Source organism: Poromitra crassiceps, assembly GCF_964638095.1.
Source record: "Poromitra crassiceps genome assembly, chromosome: 7".
NCBI classification, from domain to species: Eukaryota; Metazoa; Chordata; class Actinopteri; order Beryciformes; family Melamphaidae; genus Poromitra; species Poromitra crassiceps.
In genome coordinates, this window is record NC_139628.1 from 43,520,059 (window position 1) to 43,546,060 (window position 26,002).

The window sequence follows — 26,002 nt, forward strand, 5'->3', positions numbered from 1 at the left end:
CATTTTCTATGTCCACCAACAAATCTCAATATCACTGTTTGGTCAATAATTGGGCAGCCGTGTCAAACCTTCACATTTATACTTGAAAATACCGTTGGCCCTGCTTGTCTGGACTCAAGCGGTTGTTATGAACACAGGTGGGAGCCAAACACTGGACAGGGACAGGGACAGGGACAGGGACAGGGACAGGGACAGGGTGATGTTGGTCATTAAAAAAAGCTTTCATTGTAAAGGAGGATCTTGATGAGGGGCTGATGCAGGGAGGCAGCAGGGGTGAGTGATGGTAAGGAGGAGCGTGGTTGTTGTGAGTGTTTTGCATTTTGCATTAGGGCCACAGATTGTGGGGCCAGTTCTATTCAAGTGAATGGGGCATGCACGGAAAGTCATTTCAATCAAAGGTGAAACATAGTGGGACTTTCCATGCCCGCCCCCATTCACTTGAATAGAACTGCCCCCAAAGTTTAGCCCCAATGCAAAATTCAAACACTGTGACCTGCTTTATAGGTTCCTTGGTGGACCCCAGGAAGAGTAGCTGCTGCTGTAGCTAATTGGGGACCCTAATAAACTAAACTAAACTAAACCACACTGAGGTTGAAAGCACAATCTGGCGAACAGCGGTTGAAGAGGCGGCAGGCGGTTGAGCTGATGAGCGGCAGGTGAGCAGACTTCCCACTGTGTCAGTTCTAGGCACGGCTCGCTCGTGAAAGTCAGCGTGTTTCCTAGTCTCGCCACTTCCGCCATGCTCCAGAGACTTTTAGCCGCTTTGGACCGGACAGATTTACTGCATTCCATTGACGCGGGCAGAAAAAGACACAGTCCGTCTCTGGCAGATTTTGCGAGTGGCCGGCCGGCGGCTGTTGGCACAGCGCGGCACCTCGCTCAGGGCTGCACCGACTGGCCAGGCTGCCAAAGAGCTTTCACGTCAATGAATGTACAGGAGGAGATGAACGGTGCAGGCTGGAGTGGAGAGAGTCATTCTGGCTGCTGCGTGTGATGTGAGAGCCAGGAGAGTGCGGTCTCCTTGGCATGCAGAGCAGGTGTTGTACCTGTAGCACCAGAGCTTTTAGCTTTAAAAGCAGGTCATGTTTGAAGGACTTATTAATAGTTCAGGGAGCTGTTTAAGTGGAGATGCTGAATCATCATCAGTGTATGTCTGTAGCACAATGCTGAACATTGCAATTTCAGTCATTCATTTGAGCTTTTATCCAGAGAGAGTTGCAATGTGTGCAACTGCAGAACGAGCGAAGCTTCCTAGACCACCATTACAAGCAGCCAGTAGCAACAAGGTCAAGGGTCACAGCTGTAGGGCCCCAAATCTTTCCCTGGTGAGCTTTAGATAAAATTGGCATCTCAGGTAAAATGCTCTCAACATAGACTAGAAGAAGGCCTGTAAGTCTTTATCTTAATCCATTCAGGAGCCTTGTGCAAGGAACATATTTTTAAACAAATTTTAAACTTTCTTCCAAACCCTGCTATGAGGGAGCATGGCACTCACCAGACCAGAAACATTTGATGTGCTAGAAATGAGTCCTAAAAGCCATGAGATGCGGTAGCTGTAGCATGGGGTTTCCTCCTCCAAGTCAATGGGTTTTTGAATGGGTTTGGTGAGATGCCTGGAACAAGATCTGTGGTTAAGAAAAGTTTATGCTACTTGTTTTGTTCAGCAAGATCATCTTCACAAAACACCACTTTTTAGATTTTTCAAGCATTTTCTGGCACAATCACAATGGCTGACGATTGCATTTATGCTTCTGAAATCATAAAACTGGTGTTCAGTTGTCACTTCAAGAGGAGGGAACCCATCTGATTAGATCTGTTGTTAAGTTTAAATTGTCATCAAATCACCCTTTGCTCCTCAGTGCCCGAAGATGCGGCGGAATGGCTTTGAGCTGAAGATGCAGGAGCGCTACAGCCACTTCCTGGCTGCAGACAGCGAGGTGGAGATGGAGGACTGGGTGCTCACCCTGAAGCAGGCTCTGCTGATCAGCAGCGAGGCCGGACAGGACAGGAGGAATGGCGTGGACTCACTGGACTGTGTCCTGGGTGAGATATAGACACGCCCAGGCATACAGTACATTACCCATCGTATGGGATCAGGCCTATTACATGCTTATGTAACATTACTGTACCGTCCGTCGTGGTCCGTTTCACTGTAAAAATACAGTATTTTATTTATTTGTTTATTTATTTGCACATTTATAAAAACCAAAATGGACCAAATGAAAATAAAATAATGTGTGGGTGGAGACAGGAAACCCTAGATGGGCTTATGCATGATCTCTACCTCAGAAAACCAATTTTAATAAATAATCCATTCAAAGCATACATGTATGTAAGCATACAAACAGTAGACAACAGTTAGCATGTTTAGTGATGGCAGCCAGGTTTACAGTAAGCCCCTGTCCTTGGCTTAGCTTAGGTCTGATCCCCATGTTATGGGGTTTTAATGGCTGGCTATGTTACTGTGATATACGGTACCAGTCAAAAGTTTGAACGCACATTCCCATTCACTTAAATGAGAACGTGTATCCAAAACGTTTGACTAGTAACTGTATACAGTACATGCCTAATGTTACAGCCAATATGGAAGCCAGCAATCATATTCTTGCCTGTCAACTGTAAATTCTACCCAAAGACGTTCAGCTGCACAGGTACATTAATCTCAAAGCTCGGGATGCTGAAGTAGCAAATAAGAATCTGATGAATATTTTAGTCTGTTTTTCTATAACAGCTAATTGGCTTTCAGTTCCCCTCCCACATTCCTTTGCATTTCTGGTTACTTCAGGGGGGAAGTTGTGGTGAATTGTTGAACTCGTTGCTTGTCCCATGCTGTGGAAGAGTGCCAGCGATTTTGAATTTGCACGTGTCCCACTGCCAGCATCTCAAAACCAATGGGCCCTCTATTTTTCCTATAATAATATACCATCGACAGAATATTCCGCTGAAACCAAATAGGCACAGCTCGGTCGAAAATCTCCAAGATGCTGATGAGAGATTTGGAACTCTTCCAGGAAGGCGGAGGGGCCGTTGGAGTTCACTTGGCCCGTCTGTCTGTCACCCCCATGCACTGTAGCGTAGGAAGTCAGCAGAATAGGGAAAGGCTTCTTTCAGATTTAGCCAATAATAGATTAAGGTCATGCCTTCCAGTGCTCTATGAGATATCACTTTGGCCAAACGGCAGACAGGATTTTGCAGACAGACAAAAAGGGCCCAAACATTGTGATAGCGTTTAATGTACCGTAAATTCCGGACTATAAGCCGCACCTTTTTTCCCGTTTTTTGGCCTTTTTTGGCCCCTGCGGCTTATATAACGGTGCGGCTTATCTATGGATTAAAAAAAAAAAAAAAAAAAAAAAAAAAAAATCTCTCTTTTTTAGCACTCTTTCTAACTATAAATCCTATATAACTATAATAAGTTTTAATTTCCTCTCTTGCCCTCTTTTCACCACACTGTATGACACTGTATGACACTGTGTGCACTGTAAAAAACAACACAGGTGGTGTTGTGTTATGTTGTTTTGTTGAAATGTTAATAAATGGGAGCTTCCTCAAACAGCCATCTCTTTCCCGACAATCCCCTCTGTGCATGAACCCTTACATATGGTAATTAAACATAAAAAAAAAAAAAAAAAAAAAAAAAAAAAAAAACATTAAAACACCCGCGGCTTATAGTCCGGTGCGGCTTATATAAGAAAAAAATAGTCAACTTTGCAGGTGCGGCTTATACACCGGTGCGGCTTATAGTCCGGAATTTACGGTAACCTTTACTTCAAGTGCAGTTTCTTTATTATGATTGATTTGCAACAGCTCAGTATTGTCTCAGAGTTGTTGTTGTTGTTGTTGTTTTGCATGCATATCTCCTCCATTCACTTGTGATCATTGGATGTTACCGTTGTACTGTGTCAGTGTTGTGTGCCTTGTGATTGACATGTCTCCTGTCCAATCAGATGAGGACACTACCAGCCAGGGTAAAGGGGGAGAAACCTTTGGAGAGCCGAGGACGAACTTGCACCCTGAACTTATGAAGGTACCACATAAACTGAACAAGTCATTGTTGGACTCAGAATCTCGTTAGCTTGAATGGATGGACGATTAATTAATTAATTGATTGGTTGATTGATTGATTGGCTGAGTTATTGATAGGTATAGATCTAGATACAGTATGCAGCAGAATTTCAACAGACAGACTGACATGGTAGTTGTCTGCACACATGGTGGGCAGGTTTAATAGTATCCATTCCTGTTTCGGTGCTGTTCCTCTCACTACACAGTTTTAGCAAAAGATAAGGCAATTACATTTCATTCATGCACCTAACAAAACATTCTAAGGATAACGAGGTAATTAAACTTCCTGTCGTTATCTGTGCTTTCATTCTGGGATCTAGAGTTAATTATCCTGAGCTTTCTCACCAGGCACCATGCATACTCTATAGCATACATGGGCAACATACGGCCCGCGGGCCGTATGCGGCCCGCGGGCGCCCCCTGTGTGGCCCGCGATGGAATTGGAAAAAAAAAAAAAAAAAAAAAAAAAAAAAAATTTTTTTTTTTTTTTTTTTTACAGTGCACCTGAACGCAACATGCAAGATACCCGCTGAATAAGTGTCCAAATGTTCATGTCATTCTGGCCAATACTCTTCTGTTATAGCATTTCAGTCTGGAATATGGAATATATTTCAATAATATTTATGACTAAAAGGCTAAAAGTAATCTCATGTGTAAGAAATGACTGTTCTACATTGAAGTAGAAATTTTAATAATTAACTTGTTGATTTTGGATTTATTTAGCTTCAAGAGTGCATTTTTGTTCTTGTGTGACCCTCAACACAGGCTTTGAGAATCCCGGGCCACTTACTGATACTTAAGCTTAAAATAACCCACTCATATTCTGGTTTATTTCAAGAAAAACATTTCGGCTAGTGGAAATTCGAATTGGCTGGTAACTTTAAAATCTAGCAGCCATATTGGCAGGTGGTCAAAAAAGTTAATTTCAAGCACTGAAGAGGGAGAGCGGGTGGTGACATAGGAGTGAGTGAGAAAAGGATCAAATATTGGTGGTTAAGACTGAATAATGACATCACAACTGTTAATTTAAAATGAGTTATTCCTCTAAACCTGGCTTCAAATGCCCAAAATGTTTCGCGCTGGCGCCGTTCAGCCCTCAGCAAAAACTGGTAGCGAGGACATTTTTTGTGGCCCTCTCTATGATCAAAGTTGCCCATCCATGGGTTACGGCGTGACAATATTTGTTCGGCCCCCGGCAACAATCTGGGTTTCTCATGTGGCCCCCCATGAAAAACAGTTGCCCACCCCTGCTCTATAGTTTTCTTTTAAATGCTGACACGATTTATTCTAAATGATAGGATTATGAAAGATAATAATGTTGCTTGGGAGAGCCCTAAAGAGCAGCTGTTTTGTCTGAGTCTACGTGTTGCGGTCGGTCAGCTGTTTCACCCTGAGAACAGCAGTGTTTTTTACCCCAAAGAGGCCATGATGCTGCTTTAATGCGTCTATAAACCCCGAGCTACGCACAGACAACAAAGCCCTGTGTGCCCCGCTGCCGTCTCACTCTGTTTGCTCTGGGCCACTCCAGCACCGCGCATCCACCCTCTCCCTGGAAAACACCACTCGAGTTCCAACGGAGATCTCACTGCACTGCACCCCCAGGGTTTTTCGCTTTGTTTGTCTCCATTAGATCTCCTTCTCTCTATCTCTCTATCTTTCCCTCTCTTTCTCTCTCTCTCTCTCTCTCTCTCTCTCTCTCTGTCTGGGTCTGTGGGACTGCTTGACTCTCTTTCTGTCTCTGCTGCTGTTTGTGTTGGTGCACTGGCAGAGAAAATACTAGGGGGCAAAATCGAACCCTGAACATTTCCATCGTTTCTATTTCTCGGAAACCTTTTGCGTTATTGTCATAGACTTACTTATATTCTAAGGCCGGCAATCGAAGGCAATCATAGCTTTTAAGCAAGATATGTCAGGTTCTGTCCTGTCGAGATATATGTGTGTTCACGGGCCTTAATTATGAGGGTTGGTATGTCTCATGTTGTGTTATAATCAGAATCAGAATCGCTTTTATTATCACAGTATGCGAGATTACATAATGAGGAATTTGTCTTAGTGTCATTATGCAGCGTAGCGATCATGTCAATATTCAGAGATAAAGAAATAGGAAAACAACAAAAAGACAATCACAACATTGCAAGTGCAGTCCAATATATACAATATATACACGAGTGGAGGAGGCATATGACTTTACATTAAATGTCTTGTTTGTATTTTGAGTGCTTCTGTTGGCTATGTTTTGTTTTATAAATATTTTTTTTCTAATTGCTAATTTTGCTCCCTCTCTTTCTGTGTGTCTCTGCAGTACATGAGGGAAACAGACCAGCTCAATAAAATGAACAGGAACGAAGGCAGACAGAAGCTTTTCTCTCTGGATCCTGAGACGCAGGTACAGAAGACGCCTCTCTGATGCTTTGTTGCCCTCTGATTTATTTATTTCAGTATTGATTCAAACGTTCTCTCTCCCCTCTCCCTCCTGTCTGCTATCCAGAGGCTAGACTTCTCAGGCATCGAGCCTGACGTGAAGCCGTTTGAGGAGCGTTTTGGCCGTCGCATCGTGGTCAGCTGCCACGACCTGACCTTCAGTCTCCAGGGCTGCGTCAGCGAGAAGGGAGACGGCGTCCTCACCAACGTACGGCATCACCCACCTCCACAACACAGATTTATTTTTGTTTTTGTTTAGAATACGCAAAGAGGATGTTGTTAGTGGTCCCTTCTCCTCCCCCCTACTGGCCTTCGCCTTCTTTGCATCTTTGGTTAAAGTTTTTCTCCTTGGTTTTACTGAAGAGGAGACACATGTTGGAAGTGATTTGGCACTCCCTCCACCTTCTGCCATTGCCAGAACATCTGATAGCATTAGCTCTGTTTCTTCTGGAAGAACAGCGCCTTCTTTCTGGCTTGTGCTGGAAAGCAATCCAGCAGATCCGACCCTGTGGAACAAAATGGAAAATGCATTGCAGAGGCCAGTAGAGGATGCCAGTCCAAGCAGTGGTCTTGTTTTTATGTTAAAATGCCATTTGTAGCACCTTTAACACTTAAATAAAAGCAAACGCTATACTCAAAATAAATTAAAACAAGTAAAACAAGAAGGCACCATAGGTAAAAAAAAAAAAAGCATCCCGTAAATGCATGCTTATAAAATCAGTTTTAAAGATAAGAGAAAGAAAAGATCAGATTTATTCTGCTAACTTAACCTCCTTTGGCATGTCATCCCAGACAGTCAGCTTTGATCTAGACTAGACATGGGAATGTTCTGCTTGACTGGCTCATAGAGGCTTTAATGATGTGTGATATACAGTAGCTTGGGGCCAGACCTAACAAAAGTGGTTGGTTATCTTTGAAAATAATTCCTAAATCTATCAGGTAACCAGTGAAGAGATTTTGCCAGTGACTCGGTCTGTTTGTACCCGTTGAAATCCCGGCTGCTGCATTTTGAACGAGTCGGATAAGAAAAGTGGTCCTGGAGGCAGGAGTCTTAACCAGCACAAGACACGGCTTCCCTTCTCACACCACAGACTGTGGGCCAGAGCCCGGCCCGCTGCAGCGCTGCCCCAGAGAGTCTGTCTTCATAATTCATATCGGCCCGTCTAGCAGCCGGTCCAGCTGCTGTAGAGAGGCTCGACCCCTAAAGACAGTTTTCTGTGATATCAATTTTCATTTTGCAACTACCGCAGGAATGAGTCCTAAACCCCGGAAATGCATTTGCAAGGGTTCCCTCCTCTCAAAGTAAATGGGTTTTTTGAATGGGTATTGGCAAGTTCTGTGCTTAACAAAAGTCTATCTTACTTAGATTTTTTTGCTCAGCAGGATAATCTTCACAAATGAACACCACTTTTATGATTTTTTTAAGCATTTCTTGGCAATCGCAATTTCTGGCGATCGCATAATATATGGGCTTCAAAAATCATAAAAGTGCTGAACAAAACCTCTAAGTATCATACACTTTTGTTAACCACAGATCTTGTTTAAGGCTTCTAACCAAAAAACCCATTGACTTTGAGGCAAGGGACTTCAGGGCGATGCTAACTTCCGGGATAGCCTACAAAAATACATCATCCCTGCTGTGGCATTCTATAGTACACTACACACACATTACTGGGGACTATTGCTACATTGTAACCCCCCCCCCCCCCCTTAATCTCATGCAGACAGTCAGTCTGATGAATGGTGCGTACGTCTGATACCCTGAGTGTGCGATGAATGAAGAACTCACTGTTAGGTTGAGGCAGCAGTTCAGAGCACGGTTGAGCGCCGCCTTCCTCAGAGTGGATTACTGCCATCATAAAACACAGGCGTGAACCCCCTCCTGCATGCTGGAGCTTTAGAGGGCCTGAGAGGAGAGGTGGGCTGACTTGATTTGTGAGGTTCTGGAACTCTGCTGGACTCTCTAAGTCTCTTTGCTTGCCCCTCCTCTCTCCCTCCTTGCCCCTCACAAACTCACATAATAGGCATCATGTTTCCTGGAGGGAGTGGCGCTTGTCCATCAAAAGCAAGGAATCATCGCATCGCTGTTGGCATAAGTGCATAGTCATTCCAACATGCGTGGACTTGGCTTGTATAGAGCATCGAAAGATGGGAAAATCCAGACCTTTACCCTCAGATTTTGAGGAAAAACTGTTGAGTAAAATCATATCCTCGCCTCCACATTGGCAGGGGGCTACATGACTGGCTGCTGTTTCACATACTTTGTCTCTCCGTCTCTTTCTCCGTGTCTATGTATCCAAGCACACATCCAACCACTCTGACCATCTCTCTCTGCTGTAACCGCAGGTGGAGCCGTTCTTCATCAGCCTGGCCCTCTTCGACGTCTCCAAGAGCTGCAAGATCTCGGCCGACTTCCACGTGGACCTCAACCCGCCCTGCGTCCGGGAGATGCTGCTGACCGAAGCCTCCGGACAGCTCTCCCCCTCGTCAGACTCCGAGGGTGGGGGAGAGGGGGGCGGGGGCGGGGGAGGAGGAGGAGGAGTGGGGGAGGGGGTCCTGGTGAACGGAGACGCGGGGAAAGGGAACGGCCTGCCTGCTCTTCAGAGGGTGTCCGAGTCCCTGCTGCGCCTCCCCACACAGGTAGCAACTTGATTTGATCACACAGCCTCTTCAGGTTGAGTAAACGCACCTTTCTGATTCATTCAGAATAGGGTGTGAAACTTGAGTCACTGTTGTGTCATTCATACTTTATTGGGTGTGAATGATAACGCAATAGTCCATCCTTTTTGGCATCTTTTGGAAGATCAGTGCCTTCTAGAAAGCATGCATTGTTAATATTGACTATTGGAAATTATTTCTACATAATCTGATGTTTCTATCTATTAATAATAATAATAATAACAATCAACTTGATGTCCATGGCACTTTTTAAAAATAAGTTTATCTAGTGATTTATAACATGGACTCTGCTAGCCTAAGATCCTTTGCGGGTCATTTCATTGTCAATTCATTGCTTTATTTGGTTCATTTAGATTCACAGTGTTCAATTACAAGCAGGGCTTATAAAAAGCGGTTTTGTCAAAAGTCACATGGATTCACAAGTAGCTTGTTTATTGGACAGAGTTTTGCGAATCTGTCATTCTGCCAGTTTAGAGATTTTGGCAGTAGCGGGGTGTCAAAACCAATCTGACTCCTGTCGCTGTCACTTTAGTTAAGCATGATGGACTTGTCTCCACTCTCTTTGCTGTAATTGACCTTCTCTGGTGGTCAAACAGTAGCCTGATATCAGACTGAACTGTCAGCTCGTTCACTCATTTCCATCTTCTAGTCTGAGACTGGTTTGGACCATTGCTTTGGCCTCCATTCTCACACTCGTTATTTGGTGGTTATTATTATTGGTTATTTGGTGGCACAGCGACTTTCAGTAGCCTTGTTGTTATATCTGCCTAAACCGACGTCTGACCAAAACACTCCAATCATTCTTGGTGTGTGTGAACGCGCCCTTAACCCATTCAGCATCATCAGTGGAACAGTACCACCCTCGAGTTCCCCAGCCCAGTAATGTTGTGGTTAGGAGGATGTGATGCAGTACTGCGAAGCCATGCAAACAGCACTCTGCATTCCTGTACTGTACTGTACTGTATGTACTGAAGCTGTTCTGCCTGGGCTGGGGGAGAAGTGACCAGTTGACCCATTCTCCTGAGTTCCCCTGCCCTCCTATGAGGCCACACCACTCCGCTAACACTGCATTGATTAATGATTGTGTTTTTCATATTGATTTCCCCATTTGAGTCCAAGTGCAGTACATTCAATTTCCATGCGACCGTAGTATTTCCAGATGGTGGCTGTGTCTCTCTTCAGGGTTTTATAGGCCTGCTGGATGTAGACCAAACATTGTTTCCGAAATGAAGGGAAAAAACTCATTGAAAGGATCCCCATGAAGCCCCAGTATAGCTCATTCCACTAACACGTGCAAGCTGTTTCAGAGCTGTTTCACTTCTGCTCGGTGATGTAAGCTTTGCCGCTTGTCACATCTCTTTGCAGTATTTTAAACTTTCATTATTTTATTGGGGAAAGAATAGTGTCTGTGTGTGTGTGTGTGAGTGTTACTCTTGGCTCAGGGTATTGGAGCACACACACTGAAGACTCCCGCAGGTGGTGTGAGATCAGCCCACATGCGTTTACTTACCTCTAGGTGCTTGGGCTATTAATATGATTAAGACAGTCAGCAAGACCCATGCCCTGCAGTGAATCAGGGTTAGGGTTAGTCATTTAGGTTATAAAACACACAAGATAACTCACTGTTATTTGCTGATGCACACATTCCGAATGCACCGCCCACGAGGTCCGTGGTTGGTCAATTAATATGTCTGTCACGCATCCTTTTTCTTGTCTTGGGGAGCGGGCGTTAACCACTTTTCAGAGTTGTGTTCCAGACATAGATTTATCTACGGCTGTGGCTACTGCGAGACTAACCTAAAGGTCAGAAGATGGATAACATTCAGAAACATAATGGAAAAAGTTGAAACATGGCAGTTCCAGTGTAAAATCCAGGGACTTGTAGCAGCCAGACCAGACTGTTATACACTGTTTGAAAACTGCAGACATAAAATATAACAACCATTTCCCAAGCTTACGTATGTCTAAGTTATGGCCCTAATGTACAGCACTGTGAGCCAACATCTGTGAAATGTCTACACCAACGCAACACACACTTGTACACACATAATACACACACATCATACACGCACACACACACACACACACACACACACACACACACACACACACACACACACATACAAACATAGCCGGCTGTACCTCTGTGATCAGTGTGCTATTATAGCCTGGTAGACCACAGTGTAATTTAGGTGCGTTGGGTGTGGTCCAAGGACAGAGCCTCCACCTCTTCTACCCTTTAGTGAGCTACCAAGCAGTAGTGGCTTTTGTTTGCAATGAGGAACAACATTTTTTGCGAGCATTTTGGGAAGTACAACGATGTCATCTTTACCTCCCCATTCATTGTGACAAATGTCTCGTGAGGAAAAATAACAATTCAGGTTTATGAGATTAAAACGACTGTCGATGCAGATTGGAGTAGATGGACAGCTTTATAAGCTGGAGTGAAACCAGGATGTCTTACTCACTGGTGTATTATTGATGAGAAGCAGTTGATAGTGGCTTCACATCCACTTCTAGAGTGTATAGTGGCCATCCACTTCTGTTTTGATTGAAAGCAGTGTTAGCCTTAAATGTAACTAAAAGCTATCACGATGTTCTAATTCAGTTACGTTGCATTTTTCATGATTTCTAAAATGACCCTGCTTCCTCTGTCTAGCTTCTCTCTTCTCTTGGGTGCGCTGCCGCTCCCAGGAAGTAATTTGCGCGTGCGTGTGTTCATACGGCCGCGGCACGCTGGTGTGTACATGTACATTTTGTCCCCCTCGTGAGTGTGTGTGTGTTTTGACACTGCGAGCTCAAGCCTGCCCCATCGCGGCAGCCCGAAAATAGTCGTCAGGCAGCCCCGTGTGGTTTTCCTGTATAAGATCAACTACTAACAGCAGCCACTTCCCCTGCACGTGCCTTCTCAAGAAGCAGTGGATAAACAAAGATTTGAGATGAAGAGGAATTTGCATCAGAATGGCAAATGAATGAGTGGGCTATTTATTTGAGCAGTTTTTATGAAGTGATTTCACCTCAGAGCTTCCCATCAAGCTAACAGCTAACTTCTCCTCTCGCTCCTCCTAATGGAAAATTCCTCTGGAAGAGGGTTGAAGGGAAAGCGAGAGAGAGACTCATTAGGTGCTCACAGCCAATATGAATCACCGTCAGGGATCTTGACTTCCACTTAGAAAACTTTAATGTCCTCCAAGGAGGCAATTTGTGGTACAACACAGAACATATAGACACATATGGACACATTGAAAGCACACGGAATAAACAGAGCCGACAATAATCCAAATAATCTGTCTGTAGCAGGCATCCGTCCTAAATATCCACAGTCCTAGTCCTTGTTGTATTCTGTATCACAAGTCCCCCCTCTTCCCTTCTCCCCTCCAGGGCATCTTTTCCGTAACCAACCCCCATGGCGATATCTTCCTGGTGGCCCGCGTGGAGAAGGTCTTACAGAACGGCATCACGCACTGTGCCGAGCCCTACGTCAAGACCTCCGACATCAACAAGGTCCTCAATTTAGTTTCATCTCACAGGCGTAAAGGGGCACTTCACCGAATAACAATGCTGATTTATTTATATATCTCACACATATCGGAAAACTGCAAACAGTTTTGCAGTCATTCATTTCGTTTGACAGTTAATGAGAGCTGACTTTTGATTTAAGTTTGGACCAGTGATGTCATCAGCAGTCTTGTTAATTGTGCCTTCTGATGACATCACTGGTGTTCAAATTAACTCAAGTCAACGCTCAACTGTCAAACTAAATGAATGTCTGCAAAACTGTACGGATATGCGTGAGCTCAAGTGCCAAATAAATCAGCATTGTTTTTTCGGTGAAGTGCCCCTTTAACTGCCCCTACCCCCTTTTTTATTTAAATTAGCAAGAATACAATTATGCACTAATTTGTGAAGTCTGATTGTATAATCTCTTTTTCTGCTCCATGTCTTTTTTGTGCGTGTGTGTGTGTGTGTGTGTGTGTGTGTGTGTGTGTGTGTGTGTGTGTGTGTGTGTGTGTGTGTGTGTTTGTCTGTCCTTCTCTCCCCAGACGGCTCAGAAGGTGCTCAAAGCTGCCAAGCAGACATGCCAGCGCCTGGGCCAGTACAGGATGCCATTCGCCTGGGCTGCCAAGTAAGGCCAGGAATAACACATAATGCCACTCCGAAATCAATCTGTTTGGTTTCGTCTGTGAAATAACGTCATAAGGCATCACTATAATAACAAGTAATGGCTTCGAGCTGTCTTCACTATTCTAATGTATCGGCAGTATTTTGGTCAATAATTTTAAGGTTTCGAGTACCGATACCAGCACTAATTATACAATAAGAATGCAATTAGTCAAACTGCACCATATCCATCCTATCTAAATTGGACGACACCAATTAGCTGGTATCAGATTTTTAATAAAAGTCCGGCATCAGCCTCATATATTGATCATGTTTTCTTTGATCGGGTTGCAGGCAGGTGTTTAAAGACGCACAGGGCAGCCTGGACATGGACGGCAAGTTTTCTCCTCTCTACCGCCAGGACAGCAGTAAGATCTCCACCGACGATATCCTCAAGCTGCTGGCTGACATCAGGAAGTGAGTCATTGTGTTTGTCAGTGCTTAGTTACTGTAGCCCACAACACACACTTACGTCTCTCACTTCTTCGTTTTGATGGTCTTGCAAGGGAGACAGTGTTTTGCCTTGTCCTACAAATTTGGTGCTACGTTCTAATGTAAATCAGGGACCTCTGGCCATAAATAAACACGATTTCTGATCAATACTTTAAAGGTCCCATATCATGCTATTTTTAACTGAATAAAACATGTCTCATGGGTCTTTAAAAAAGGTTATGAATTCTTTTGCAGAAAGTAAACTCAAATCCAGCCTCTGTAGGACTTCTCTATGTGCTCTGTCTCTCCCCTTATGAACTATGCACTGTTTTGATAAGATATGATAATATGATCTGTTGGGATAGATCCATCTTTGATGCAGTTGTTTGTTTTCTGTAATTTATTCCATTCTACACAGCTATGCTACAGACAACAAGGTTTGCTCTTCCACATTCAGTTGGCGGGGCGGCACTGTAAATTAAATGAGTGTTACTTTGTGATGTCACAAAATCACGGAAGTCAAAACGGCTTTTTTGGAGGCACTTTTTCCTTACATGGCTGGTGTGGCTTTATCTGGGGACCATGTGTTTTGAGACTTCCATGAAGTTCATATAGCACGCCCAAGTCCTTTATCAGAATCAGAATCAGAATCACTTTTATTGCCACAGTATGCAAGTTACATACGAGGAATTTGTCTTAGTGTCTGTATGCAGCGTAGCGGTTACATCAATATACAGGGATAAGAAGTAGGAAGATAACTAACGGCAATCGCAAGGTTGCAAGTGCAATCAAATCGAGTCAATATATACAAAATTATGTACATGAAGTGTTCTGTGGATGATAAATATGAATTTACGTTGGATTTACATGAGATTTACAGACTGAGTTAAATATACGTTAAATAGGCAGTGGATTTACATGAATTTACAGTCAGAGTTAGATAAGAGTTTACATTGAATGTACATGAAATTTACAGGCTAAGTTAAATAGGCATTAATGTGCAGGGAATTTACATCAATTTACCAGTCCCAGTTAGACAGGCATTAAATTAGATACAGTATGAGTTCCAGTTTTATGGGGGGGGGGAGTTCAGTTGAGTTTAGGAGGAGGTAGTGAGTTTGTGTGTGTGTGTGTGGGGTGGGGGGGGGGGTTGTTGGTGATTATAATGAAAGAAGAAAGGAAATCTTGTTTTACACAAGACGGGCCCTTTAAATGTAATGGCCTTTATTCAGACTTGACGGCACTTTATTGAAGAAGGAGTTAGTTTATCCGTTTGTTTTGAATCTGCTTCCCCCTCCACAGGCCCGAGAAGAGCAAGCTCCAGTCCATCCCCGGGCAGCTGAACGTCACCATCGAGTGTGTCCCACCTGACTTCTCAAGTGTGTGCTCCTCTCCGTACCACCTCCTCAGCCTAACATTGGTCTCTCTCCTAACATTGTTTACATCGCAGAGTAGATTGCTCGCCTTGCTCGCCACAAACCGCTGCAGCATACAGCTATGAGCGATGCCAACTTCTCAATGAGATTAAATACATCAGCAAGTGCCTATTAAAATCTGCAGCGCTCCGTTATCTGAGCCTGCTGTACTTATATGAGAAAGTACTTGGCTTAACCAGCATTTTCGCTGTGCATCTACTGTAATAAAATCTGCAGTACTAAGCGGTCTGTAGTTACACAGGTAAACAGTTGGCCTAATTATGATTTCTTGCTGTGCATATGCTGTTAACTATGTGCACCGGTTTTACCATTTTAGGCATTGACCTGCTGCTTACAGTACCGGTATCTTATCAACAGTGACAAATGGCAAATGCACCAGTAGAATAAGCTTAAAATCCTATATCTCCAACATTACAAAGAACAGAATATTCCATGGAGAGCGACTCTGTTGAGGTATTAGCAGAGCGCAGATCATGGGCTGGAGCATTTCCTGGAGGTACGGGGGTGTGCGGCTCCCTCCTTTAGCAGCCTTCTGATGCCAGAACCAAGGTTTTGAATTTGAAACAAGCAGCCATAGGCAGGAGTGCAGGAAAAGGTTGAGAATGTGAGGAGGTTGAAAACGACTTTAGGAGCCTTGCCAGGGGTTAGCTGAGATGATTTAAAATAGGATGAAACTGTAATGATCCCTGTGGGGAAATTGTGTTAATAAGAATAGATGGGGGTTATATTATAAACATACACAACTGGTTTTAACATTAAAACATGTTAAGTAGAAATGTATGAAGGAAAAGTATGAAAAGATTATTGATTGCAATACTATGACGATGTGTAAAATACCAGCAGGAGGTGAGGAAGGGTCTGACTTGGCAAATATTGTAGACTACAAAACCTGCAAGATTGGTTTGTTGCTGTGATTTGAGCCTTGCATGATAGTTGGTTAGTTGGTTGTCAGAAATCACGCTAAGATCCAGGCTCAGTTTGGGTTCTTTCTGTGTACATAGCATACTGAGTGACCCTGAGTTGACTCCTCGGGGCGGCCATGCTGAAACAGGAACACTGGAGTTCAGTTACGGTTCGCTGACTCTCTCTCTCCACTCCCCCCCCAGACACTGTGACCTCCTCTTACATTCCCGTCAAGCCCTTCGAGGAGGGGTGCGAGAGGGTGTCAGTGGAGATGGAGGAGTTCCTCCCTGAGGAGGCCAAGTACAACTACCCCTTCACCACCTACAAGAACCACCTGTACATCTACCCCCTGCAGCTCAAGTACGACAACCAGAAGACCTTCGCCAAGGTGCGTGCGTGTGGGATCCAGAATGGAATGGGCGGATGGCTGGTGGAGAATGAGGATGAAGCACACATCACATTCACAGATTGGGTCCAACTCACTCTCACTGATTACGTTGCTGGCTGTGCGTATTGATTGGATGATGTCATGTTTCCTCTCTGCCAGGCCAGAAACATCGCAGTCTGCATCCAGTTCCGAGATTCAGATGAGGAAGGTGCAGCGCCTTTAAAGGTCAGTTTAAGATGAAATGTTTAAGTTATAAAGAAGACATGGCTTGCCTTTGTGATGGAGGAGTCTTCTCATAGGTCAAGTGCATGATAATATGTAACGCTTGTAGTAGTAGGGAGTTCTCAGCATGACTCCAGTGTTTCATGAATTTCAAGCAGAAAGGATCCAAAGAAAACGGCATTCTACTGATCAGAAACAATAACTGGCATGAAATCATTTTTGACTTTCCTAAGCTAAGGGTTCCCTCGTATCAAAGTCATTTTTTTATGGTTTTTGCCTGAAATAAAGTCTGTGGTTAACAGAAGTGAGGTTAGAGGTTTTGTTCAGCAAGATAATCTTCACAAATGAACACTATTTTTATGATTTTTGAAGGCTATATGTGATCGCCAGAAATCGCCTCGCAAATCATAAAAATGTGTTCATCTCTGAAGATTATCTTTCTGAACAAAACCTCTACTAAGTATCAGAAACGTTAACTTATTTCAGGCATCTAACAAAAGACCAATTCAAAAATCCCACTGACTTTGAGACGAGGGAACCCATGCTAACGCATTTCCGGGTTTTAGGACTCATTCCTGCGGCACTCTAGAGGAGAGGAGTGGAGAGGAGGGGAGGAGAGGAGAGGAGGGGAGAGAAGAGGGGAGGGAGAAGAGAGGGGAGGAGGGGAGGAGGGAAGAGGAGAGGAAATTGTAAAATGTGAAAGTTTCCTTCTGGTGTAGTGGAGGAGATGAGAGGATTAAGAGGAGAGTGAGGACATGCTCTTCACCAAGTGGAAGTCATTTGAGGGGCCAGAAAAGGAGAAAGGAAAAGCTTACAGAAGCTGGTTATTACAGCTGGCAAGAGGAGATAATGACTGGTCACTCTCCCACTCTCTCTCCCTCTCCCTCTCTCTCTCTCTCTCTCCCTCTCTCTCTGTCTCTCTCTCCCTCTCTCTCTCTGTCTGTCGCTGTCTCTCTCTCTCTCTCCCTCTCTCTCTCTCTCTCTCTCTCTCTTTCTTGCCACACGTCAAATATTTGTGGGTGGAAACAGTCATCAAACGCCCGTGGATTTCTTTTTTTTTCTTTTAAATTTTCCAGAAGGAGGGAATCAAATAGAAATTATTGGCTCTCCAAGACTCCAAAACATTCACACTTTATCAAGGGACTCCAGGCAGACAGATTAGTACACGTCCGTACCGTACGTACACCATCTTAGATACACACACACACACACACACACACACACACACACACACACACACACACACACACACACACACGGTGTGGTTTGGAACAATGCTTGATGTACGCTGAGGCAGAGTGAGTTGATTACAAACAGTGGGCAGAGGCCAGGCAGCAGCTCACCTCTCTGTCTGGAGACTTATCACAGGCAGTGGAAGCTCCCAGAGAACCTTCCTGGCTTTTTACGTAACACACGATCTGACTGAGGGGAAACTCTGCCAAAGGGTTTGTGAAAAGAAACTGCAACGTAAAGGTTTCAGGAGGATGGGACTTCCCAGCGCTTGTGAATAGAAAATATGGGCTGCCATCTTCAAACTGTTATCTTTGTGAGAAATTACTGCTTGCTCGCGGTCCTAGCTGCACCTGTGAGCCTAAAGGGGGGAGTAAAATATGTCTTCCTCTATGCTACGATGATCATAGGCAAAAAGTTTGAATCAGATTGGAGTCTGTGCAGTGCATGTATGAACAGGACCGCCTCTCCTCCAGACAGCTGATAAGATCCCAGTCACCCCCTCTACCCAAGGCCTCGGCCCTCATCCCTAGCTGGCAATCTGGACTCCCATCGTCTGTGCACTTCCACATTCACTGTTTTGCTATCAGAGCCCCCCAGAATGTGTTGTTTCCATGGCGGCGCACAAACACACACACACACACACACACACACACACACACACACACACACACACACACACTAACCTTGTGATCTGCAACAATAGATCTTTGCTGAGATGCATTGCAGCTCCATTCCAGACTGAGCTGAGTTTGAACCCTGTGCTGTCTTCCAGCCTCATCCTATCAGTCTGAATCAGCTGACTGCAGGACTCTCAGCACTCTGCTGCTCCTCTGGTCTGCGCTGTGACTGCTCATTACTGTGCATTAGGGAGGACTGCACTGACTAGCATGCTAATCACAGTCTCAAGCTGGTCTTTAGAGCAGGTTGAACTCTGCATTCCCTTCTTCCGTTTGTCACCCCGTGTTAATCTCAACTATAGTGACCTGGCCAAGATTGACCTCTCTCTCTCTACACGGAATGATTGTTCCCACAGAATTTCTTACTTGTGTTACTCTTACTTTCTCTGAGGGTCCCATGTTTGATCCTTCTGCTATCAGATTTCAGAGCTTGTAACCATAAAAAAAAGTATAGGATATGTATTCAGATTCAGATTTTATGTATGGAGTACAAACATAAATAAAACAGCAGTACAATGGTAAACAACCAGAATAGATCTTTGGCACGAGTTAGATTAAATCGTTTAAAGAGAGGCAAAACATTATTCAGAAATGCACCCAGTTTACATAGTATCCTTGGTTTAATTGTCTGCAATATTTTTTTTATCTGTCTGCAATAATAATATAAGTTTAAACATAGATGGCAGGTACTTCATTATATTCTCAACAATGTTTGTGTTTTAACATTCAAACAGAACATACAGTTTCCATCACTTGGGGGGGGGGGGGGGGGGGGGTCAAATACTGTAAGGGAAGCATTATGTTTTTGACCATTTCAGGTCCTGCTTTGTAGTTTCTCCACTCTTTGTTTAGTCTGTTTGTGCTTCAAAGATGCATACTTTGTCATGGGATGAAGGTCTGTGTACCTTCACCCCCCTCTTCTCTCCAAATATTGTCCCCTAACCACCGACTGCTGGGCACTTTACTCACCGCTGTGCCCCACCATCAAAGGGCCAGAGGCTGATGACTGATGTGCTCCCTTGTGTTTCAGTGCATGTACGGCAAGCCGGGAGAGTCACTCTTCACCAGCAGCGCCTACGCAGCCGTCCTGCACCACAACCAGAGCCCAGAGTTCTACGACGAGGTGAGACCAATCTTGATCCCACTCATTTACAGTGTCAAATACAAAGATCCTATTCTATCGCATGCTTTATATTTATCAGCATAACACATTCCAAAATGTTGAAAGTGAATCAAACTTAGTGAAACTGAGACAATCTGAGGAAAGAAAGGTTTTGACTTCAGAGGAAATGATAGAGATGTGTGAAGCCACAGTGAAGAAACTCAAAATATTATTCTCAAACACTCTGGAATCTTAGGTTCCTGTTTTCACAAGTAGTCGCTGTGTTGAGTGTTCAAATTCCCCAGCCAGCACTGAGCTAATCCTATAAATCTGTCTCAAGGCAAAGCCGCGATCTCACACTAGAGTGGTCAAATAGTCACAGACCCCAATACACACACATGACACAGTACAGAGAGGTGGGGTCAGGATCAGGATACTGTCAGAGAGCGGTGGAGCAGAGGGAGGCCATATTGCCTGTCAAACAGATTAACACACACACACACACACACACACACACACACACACACACACACACACACACACACATACTTCTTGCAGATCAGCTAATGGATCATTTCTGTTTGAACAGGGAGGCAATATGCAACATCATGGATTGTGACAGTCTCAGTCAAGACAACTCACTATTTCCTTATGAGGCGGTTACAATATTTTGGTTGCTTCTGACTCACCCAAGGGAGAAAACTGATTCCACTGAGGCCATGTCATACGTTAATTCAATAGTCACAGTATTCCTCAGATTCCTTAGTAATAAGTAATAATCGGATGTAGGGAATTACATCTATATTTGTGGTAAACTGATTTATCTGAATGTGTCATTTCCTGTGACACAAATCTATGGACACAAGGAACACGTGCAAGACACAAGGAATGTAAACTTCCATGCTTGTGATAATACTGCCCCCTTGTGGCTAAACCTTTGTTGTTTTTTTGCTTCACAAATGTATGTGTTTTAATTAGGGATACATTGATATGAAATGTTTGCAATGATTGAGATGTAATCAACTTTGCCTTGCTTTCTGCCTGGTTGTGTTATAGAAAGCTCCTAGTGCCATCTTAGCACTGGGGTCAGTTAGAATATTAGTAACAACCTAAAAACGAATGAGCTGTTCCACTGTGCACAGATAAAGATTGAGCTGCCTGTGCACGTGCACGAGAAGCACCACATCCTCTTCACCTTTTACCACATCAGCTGTGAGTTCAGCACCAAGAAGAGAGAGGGAGTGGAGTCACTGGGTAAGTCAGCTGAGAGAGTGAGCAATTTCCAAATTGTGAGGGGATGCACCGTTTTTTTTTTTATCTTGGAGAGATTTTTTTTTTCAGACAGCTTCCCATATAAGGCAGTCCGGTACTGGTTCAGAATCTGTGGCCAACAAATCAAGTTCCATGTCAGAGGAAATCTTTCATTTTATTGAAGGCAACCAAATCCTGAGCATAATCATCCCAATTTCTGTCCCCTTCAGTTTTTGTCATGTGCTGTTCCCAATTTATATGGCAATTGCAATATTCAAAACAACAAAACCAAAAAAAAAACAGAAAAATAAAATAAGTCATTATGTTGCATAGCCTATTGCAAGTTTGCTTATTTATTTATATAGCCCTTTATCACAAGCATGTCTCAAATGACTTTGCAGAGAAAGAGCCTAACTAGCTCTAACTGATCAACAATCAGGCATAGAACAGAAATAATATAGGACAAATGTAAAAGAAGCAGAACAAAGCAGAAGACAGACTTTAGAAAGGCACAAGAGCCTACCTATTCTACATAGTATGTGTTCATGCGTTCCCATCCATGGGAGTTCATTATTTACCTTATTAAAAGTCACAATATGTCTCCATGTTTGGTTGTGTTTATATTGTAATTGCCCATGTAAATGCATCTTAGCAAGTGCACCTGTGCTGTGCTGTTTCTCTGTGTCCCAGTGGGCTACTCGTGGACGCCCTTGCTGAAGGACGGGAGGATGCAGTCTATAGAGCTCCAGCTACCTGTAGCCTACACCCTGCCTCCTGGATACCTGTGGGACAAGAGTCAGGACGCCAAGAAGGTACGGCCCCGTGCCTCAGCACTGACGTAGCCCTCAGTGTGCTGCAGGCATCTGACTATGGGCCACATAGTCACATGCTGCCTCTTACATTCCCAGATCCCACCACAGCAATGCAGTGTAGCTCATATGAAATGAATAGAGCTGCAACCATTAGTAATCAATTAGTCGATCGACAGAAAATTAATCGCCAACCATTTTTTATAGTTAGTTTTATAGTTGATTAATCGTTTAGGCTCATTTTTAAGAAGAAAAAATACAAAAATTATCTCGTTCCAGCTTCTTAGATGTGGATATTTTCTGGTCTTCTATAAACTGATGATCTTTGGGTTGTGGACTGTTGATCAGGACAGAAGAAGACATTTGAGGATGTCATCTTGAGCTTTGGGGGAAAAGTGACCGACAATTTTCACCATTTTGTGACATTTTAACGACTAATCGATTAGTTTAGTCGAGGGGGAAAACAACATATTAATCGACAGCAATCGATAAAATGAATGTCTGTCTGAAAGTATTTCAAGACATAAGAAATAAGAAGACATAATACTGTAATTCTTCTAGGTAGGTGATCTCCAATAGGTATGTTTCTTCTAGGTAAAAAAAAAACCCAACTCTCATGTGCTTATCTGTTTTTCAGCAGTCTCAACCAGATATAAAGTGGGTGGAAAATGCCAAGCCGTTGTTCAAAGTGAAGACTCATGTAGCATCGACAATATACGCTCAGGTACCACGCTTCATCCTTCCACCGTTCTTCACATCACATGTAGTAATGCAGTTTACATGAATGTAGCTGTTATCATCATATTGACCATTCCCCCTGTAGGATCTGCATCTACACAAGTTCTTCCAGCACTGCCAGCTGATGAGGACAACCTCAGAGGGAAACCCCGCAGAACTCATCAAATATCTGAAGGTGAGACAAGGCAGTGTAGGGTCAGTCAATTGCGGGCAGGGTCAGGTTACATCCATCGGTGAGTTGCAAAACACACTATCCATAGCAACAACTCGTCGCTGTCGGGCGGAAACGGAAATCTCCAAAACGGCAACTTTTCAGGAAATGAAAAAAACCCTGTGTTCTTAAAATACTGAACACCATGTCGTCAAAGTTGGCACATGTCTTCATGTCTTTCTCCGGGGCGAGCAGCCTCGCGTGGCCGCAACCCTTCTGGAGCGCACGGGCGCGCGCGGCTGCTCCTCCAGTGGCGGCCGCAGGCACGCACCCAGGCCGAGTTAGAGCCACCGTCCTGGGGGCACACATGCCTCTCACTAACACTAACATTACTCTCGTCAGAAACCACTTCAATCTGCATAGTTTAACTGAGTTTGCAGCCTAGGGATAATTCGAAAACATTTTATTTATCTATTTACGTCAGATGAAGCCAGAAACAAACAAAACAAGGTTAGAAATACACAGAGCATCTGCCGATGTCTGTTTTCCTGGTATATACTCTTCCCTGGTGGGGTTCAGACAGAGGTAGGGGAGAAGCTTTGAGGTTTGAGCGTCAGTTTGAGGGCGAATGGAGTTGCGAGACTTACTCACAAGATCCTTTTAATGCTTTTCCACTGGGTACATTTTCTAAAACCCACAGACAGACGTGAAGGGTGACCAATGGAATTGATTTATGACAAAAAATAAAAATGTAGAAAATTTTTATATACGAGATGCTGGTCTTGTAGTGGTCCTGTAACACTTGCCGCCTTTTCTTAAGTTCCGTTATCGAAGGTTTTAACGAAAATTGTTTCATGGCTAAATTTGCTAATGGAATATGATCTCTTCACAACTTTCTCATGACATTATCGACGTCATCACCACAAAAAAACAAATACAAGTCAATTTTCTCTCCAATGTTGACAAACAGTACACATTAAGCAAACTTAAGCAAATTTATTTATACCTTTCCTAGTATCACTACTTGTTCCCGAGTGCAGCCAAACAATCCAAAGTCACTAGAATATTGACAAAACTACTTCTACAGTACTCGTAAGGCAAAAGAAGTACAGTATGAGAATTAATTCTTTAAAGAGTCATGTTTCACGTACCATTTGGAATTTTTGACATTGTCCATTTTGAATAGATTCCCAGCGCAACTTCAATCTTGTGGCGCTGCCCCGCCCCCGTTGTTGCCCCCTCTTTCACTTTGATTCTCGATATTCAATATGTCTTTGTTTCTGAATGCCTCCCCCAGTGCCTGCACGCCATGGAGACTCAGGTTATCATCAACTTCCTGCCTACTGTGCTGATGCAGCTGTTTGAGGTGCTCACAGCGGCAACCAAAGAAAAAGAGATTGCTGTGAACTCCCTCCGGTCAGTCAGTTGGGATGTGTTGCGCTCATGTCAAAAATGTGGCTGCAATTTGTATTTGCACTTGATACAAATGCTTAGAGTAATGCAATGCCTTGCTCTGTCCCCTTAGTGTGATCATACACATAGTCTCCAGATGTCACGAGGAAGGACTTGAACACTACCTACGCTCCTTCCTTAAGGTATAACACCAACGCAGACATGAACGTTTACTAGTCATCAACATCTTTCCATGCACTACTATACTATAGTGTATATACTATACTATATATACTATATACTATACTGTACCTGCATGTGTACAAATGACAATGGAAAGACGATATGAAAATGAATTGGGACTTGGAAGTAATTGTCTTTTTCTTTTGTTGCTTGCCACCAGCTTTTGCCACCAGAGTTGATGTGTGTATTGACCTGTGTGTGTTTTTTTCTCTCCTCAGTATGTGTTTGTGACCAGCAACCCCACATCAGGGAGCTCAGCGACCACTCATGAGGTGCTGGCCACCGCAGTCACATTCATCCTCAAGCAGACCGCTGACTTCAACACCAGTAATAAGCTGCTCAAGGTGGGTGTGCTTTCTGTGCTTCTTTGCCCTACCTGTCTGCCTCTGTCTGTCTTTACCTACCTGCAGTCGTATTTATCACCCAGTCAGTGCCGTTATAAAACCGTAATACCAGCATTCAACAGCAGGTGGCAGCCTTGCCTAAGCAATGGCTGGCTAATCATTTCTCCAAAACAGAAAGTGACTTCTCCCCATTCCCCTTACCACAGCACAGTCCCACAGAAGTATTCCCTAAGCATGTAGCAGCATGACTCGTGTAGCTCATGTCCTGAAGCACTGTCCTTATATCAGTTATGAGTCATATCTAGCTGCCATCAGTTTGTCTCTTGAGGGGGAAACATGTCTAGTTTCTTTTTCATTTTTGGCAAGGCTACATACTGTACCAGGAAATGACCATGACAATCTAACACCCTTCCTCTTTTGCAGTACTCCTGGTTCTTCTTTGAGACCATGGCCAAGTCCGTGGCCCAGTTCCTGCAAGAGGGCAGCCGGATGAAGGTTTGTCTTTAGGGGCTTCTCGTTCAAGCTGTATCTTCACACAGTTCAGTATCACTGCCACTTGGATCCTGATGCTTTTTCCTGTTTGTGTTCTACATGTCTGTGTCTGTTCATGGTACGGTAATACAATAACCACAGTTTGATGTTTTGCTACTGTAGCAACACAATCATAGGTCTAATGTGTATTGAAGGAATCTATAACTCTCTTTCTACTGGTTAAAATGTGTCAGCTTTCTCCTAGCACACAAACAGTTTTTAGAATCAGGTTTGTACAGGTTTTGTACATGCAAGTTTTAAAGGGTTAAACCCCCTTTGGGCCTATTCTGGTGTGACTCTTCTCACCATTCATCTGTCATAACCAGTAGCATTGCCAGACATCCCACCAAGAGGAACAAAGGGTGTCTGCAGCTGTTATTGTGAAGATAAAGTTTGAGCTATGAGCAATCCCTAGAAAGAACGTGTGTAAAGGTCTATCTTGACCAGTGCTGACCAATTTGGGCCAACAGTGTCTGAATGTGGCTGCGGATACTGTGTTCACTCCTGAGATTGCATCCCTGCAAATTGTCATGGCAAATTGTTTACAAAAGATGGACAATAAAGCTGATTTTCAAAGTACCTTGAGGATTTTTCAAGTTGTGAATTAAGTCAAATTTATCTCTTGATTACAAAGGTGGAAAATACAACTGTTTTTAACTGGGTGTTTACTGATTAAATGTTTAAGCTCCCCACAAATGCAGATGTTTTTTTAACCAATTGCAAATTATTACAATTACCAAACAGATAAAAAGTAGATTATTATATTGAAATGTTATTTTAGATTTAGAATGTTAATTTTCTATAAAACACAATACATTTTAATG

The 26,002-nt window shown here is 43.6% G+C and overlaps 1 protein-coding gene across 3 annotated transcripts in view; it reads left to right on the plus strand.

The window, feature by feature from the left end:
* Nucleotides 1-26,002, plus strand: part of dock11 (dedicator of cytokinesis 11) — a 74,313-nt gene that overhangs the window by 3,763 nt on the left and 44,548 nt on the right. For 2 of the 3 annotated variants that reach the window (XM_083639771.1, XM_083639770.1), the window contains 20 exons: nt 1,860-2,043; nt 3,948-4,027; nt 6,368-6,451; nt 6,554-6,694; nt 8,833-9,126; nt 12,547-12,669; nt 13,209-13,291; nt 13,621-13,743; nt 15,061-15,137; nt 16,301-16,485; nt 16,645-16,710; nt 19,648-19,740; nt 20,862-20,973; nt 21,661-21,782; nt 22,417-22,503; nt 22,603-22,692; nt 23,966-24,084; nt 24,194-24,263; nt 24,522-24,647; nt 25,071-25,142. In XM_083639771.1, the coding sequence (XP_083495897.1) occupies nt 1,860-2,043; nt 3,948-4,027; nt 6,368-6,451; nt 6,554-6,694; nt 8,833-9,126; nt 12,547-12,669; nt 13,209-13,291; nt 13,621-13,743; nt 15,061-15,137; nt 16,301-16,485; nt 16,645-16,710; nt 19,648-19,740; nt 20,862-20,973; nt 21,661-21,782; nt 22,417-22,503; nt 22,603-22,692; nt 23,966-24,084; nt 24,194-24,263; nt 24,522-24,647; nt 25,071-25,142 (2,331 nt within the window). The remainder of the gene's footprint in view (nt 1-1,859; nt 2,044-3,947; nt 4,028-6,367; nt 6,452-6,553; nt 6,695-8,832; nt 9,127-12,546; nt 12,670-13,208; nt 13,292-13,620; nt 13,744-15,060; nt 15,138-16,300; nt 16,486-16,644; nt 16,711-19,647; nt 19,741-20,861; nt 20,974-21,660; nt 21,783-22,416; nt 22,504-22,602; nt 22,693-23,965; nt 24,085-24,193; nt 24,264-24,521; nt 24,648-25,070; nt 25,143-26,002) is intronic. The other variant, XM_083639772.1, reaches the window with a different exon arrangement.